Here is a 2,767-nt window from a genome sequence, read left to right as displayed (position 1 = left end):
ATATATGTGTATATATACACATACATACATGTTTGTTTTGTATTTGTTTTGATGCTTTGCAATACTGTGTGCAGATCATCATCATGCCAATGAAAAGAGAGAGAGAAGGAGAGATAAGAAAAGGACAGAACGAAATGTACGGAACATTGTGATCTTGGCATAAATGTAAAATGAAGCTCTTCTTACGAGCTGATTGGCTCCAGGCATCATATTCTCATCAAAGACAATAAGAGGTAGAGTTGCCTGTAAAACAATTGCATTTGGAGCTCAGTTCAAAGTTGTCAATCTGAACTTTCTCAAAATTGCAAAACACGATACTGAATAAGAACTACTGGACAGTTTTAACCTAGACATCATTAAATACTTCAGGTGCAAATACTGTAGGCATTTTGCGAGATTTAGATCTCATACCTCAGACGGTGGCGCTGTAACCACACCTGCTTCCACAAAGCCCGGTCTCAGCGTGGCAGGGAGCGTTTCAGGAAGAGGGTAACCATTTTTCCGGGCCACGATCAGATGGAAGGCAGTGCAGAACTCCGTGAAAGTGAGAGCGCCGTCCTTGTCGACATCGCTCAGCTCCCTGAAGAAGATCAAACAAGATTGTTTGAATGCAAAGAGACGGTTCACTGCATGTTTAAGAGGAACTTAGGTTTTATGTTCACCATATATGAGACAGCTCTGGAATCGGAAGCTTCGACTTGGTGAAGAAGTTTTTTGCAACAGTTCCTGAAAGAAAAACCAAAGCAAACTTCAAACGTGTCCACATAAAGTCATAAATCGGATAAAAAAACAGATGATCTCAGATGTGTTTGTGGTGCAGATCTCTCTTACCCATGATGAGAGCGCTGAGGTCAGGCTGGAGACTCCTGAACTGGTTGGTATAGTATTCACGCTGCTCCTCTGTGATCCTCCAGGGGTCGTCGGAGTAATCGACCTCCACGCGCTCCACCAGCCGCTCCACAGACGCAACCTGAATGAGAAAAACAACTGTCTGAGGAGACCTGAAAAGCCTGAAGATGAAAATATTTTTCAGTTATGATTTTTCCTTTCACTGATGTCAAGGAAGCAGCAGGCTCTTGTTGATCAGTCAATAATGGAAAAAGAGCTTCTGAATGCTTTTTATATAAAAGGAACCGACTGTAGTTTTTAAAAGCCAAACACGGCCTTTACATAGCAGAATATAATGAATTATAATTAAAGCTCAACATTTCTGAAATATCATCTATGAAACATGCCATCAATAATACTAATGTTAATGAAAATATCTTTATATTATTTCTTTCAAAACACTTTTTCTCAGCATATCTTATTATTAAACTTAATACACAACTATAGGTAAGCCTTACATAGGTTTATTCTACTGAAAATTTTGTTTTATATTTTCAAATAAACAAAAATGATCAAGAAATTCAAGATTTAAATATATTAAAATATCTCTATATATGTTAAATGATCAAATCTCGAATTTCCTGTGAATCTCCCTTATTTTTTATTTTATATTAATATATACCTAGTAGTACCTACTGCACACTACTGTAGCTTGCAAACACAATATAATTCATATTTATTATCCAATATATTACTATTAACGTGTCAGTCATGTGATCTTCATCAAGCATTGTGAAATTATGAAATGCTTGACAAAGGTTACAAGCTACGGTAGCGTGTGGGATTTTTAAAAACTTTTTCTCTTCCCTTTAAATTGTACTGATATCTTAAGCTCATGTCTGTAATCAATTTGGATGTGATTTATCTTATATTATTTGTAAGCACATCAAAACCAAATACGGGCCCCGGTGCATGTGCATGTGCCCTGACTTGAAACTACTGATATTCTAGCAAACAAATACACTTTTAAAAAGCAGTGTCATGACCTAAATCCTGATTTAGAACCCTAATATGTTTCCTCATTTAATACTGACACTCAGAGTTCTGTTTGATCATCCAATCAGATGCAAAAATGAGGAGGTGGGAGGAAATGCTCACGCGTGTGATGACAGGCTGCTCCGGCTGCAGTTTGACAGAATAATAACTGGGAGAGGAGTTTTCCTGAGGAATGCTGGGACGACCCGGCACTTTAGCGTCATACGCTGTGAACAACAACAAGAGAGAGTGAACATTTCAAGACGAAGACAGACAAAATGACTTTACAGTTGACAGCGTGTAGCATTTCCTTCCTGTGATCACAGTTTTTGGCATCGAAGCATTTCAGAGCACTGTAAACGCTATCAGCAGATGCATGTGAGATAACAGACACACTTCAGACTCAACTAAAACCGAACAAGAGTGAAAGTTTTCAGCTTCGACTTAATGGAATAATAAATGTAAAACACTGAACGAGCATCAATAATTCAGTATGAGGTCAGTGATGACCATGATCTTTGATATGACTGCAATCTGAAAGAATAAAAGAGGCCTGACTGGGTTTTGATCTCTTGAGTGTTCTTTACATCTGAAGGCCTTACTGAGCATCATTTATTTTATGTGTAGATTTTAAATGAAGTATTAATGATCCCTGCTGACTAATGAAGAAAGCCAAGCTGCATTCAATAACGCTGACGTTTCTCTGTTCACGGCCGGAGTTAACAATGAGATAAAAGCTCTTTCCTATCGCTGAATATCACCACAGTTCATCCCTCACTCAACTTACTATTCACAATCATTTGCTTTAGTTGAGATTATTAAATATTTGTATATTTGAACACATGATAGACGGACGGACGGACGGACGGACAGACGGACAGATAGATAGATAGATAGATAGATA

At 37.9% G+C, this 2,767-nt stretch overlaps 1 protein-coding gene across 4 annotated transcripts in view; it reads right to left on the bottom strand.

Moving 5' to 3' along the window:
- The window catches only part of LOC107697903 (ralBP1-associated Eps domain-containing protein 2), a 48,344-nt gene that overhangs the window by 17,895 nt on the left and 27,682 nt on the right, over positions 1-2,767 (bottom strand). For 3 of the 4 annotated variants that reach the window (XM_016498762.1, XM_016498763.1, XM_016498765.1), the window contains exons 5-9: positions 1,987-2,090; positions 832-970; positions 663-726; positions 412-580; positions 187-243 (exon numbers count right to left, since the gene is read on the bottom strand). In XM_016498762.1, coding sequence (XP_016354248.1) covers positions 187-243; positions 412-580; positions 663-726; positions 832-970; positions 1,987-2,090 — 533 coding nt within the window. The remainder of the gene's footprint in view (positions 1-186; positions 244-411; positions 581-662; positions 727-831; positions 971-1,986; positions 2,091-2,767) is intronic. The other variant, XM_016498766.1, reaches the window with a different exon arrangement.

Source organism: Sinocyclocheilus anshuiensis, unplaced genomic scaffold (assembly GCF_001515605.1).
Source record: "Sinocyclocheilus anshuiensis isolate Anshui unplaced genomic scaffold, SAMN03320099.WGS_v1.1 scaffold78, whole genome shotgun sequence".
NCBI lineage: Eukaryota > Metazoa > Chordata > Actinopteri > Cypriniformes > Cyprinidae > Sinocyclocheilus > Sinocyclocheilus anshuiensis.
The sequence above is the reverse complement of the archived record's forward strand: the minus strand, read 5'-3'. Positions and strand labels throughout refer to the sequence as shown.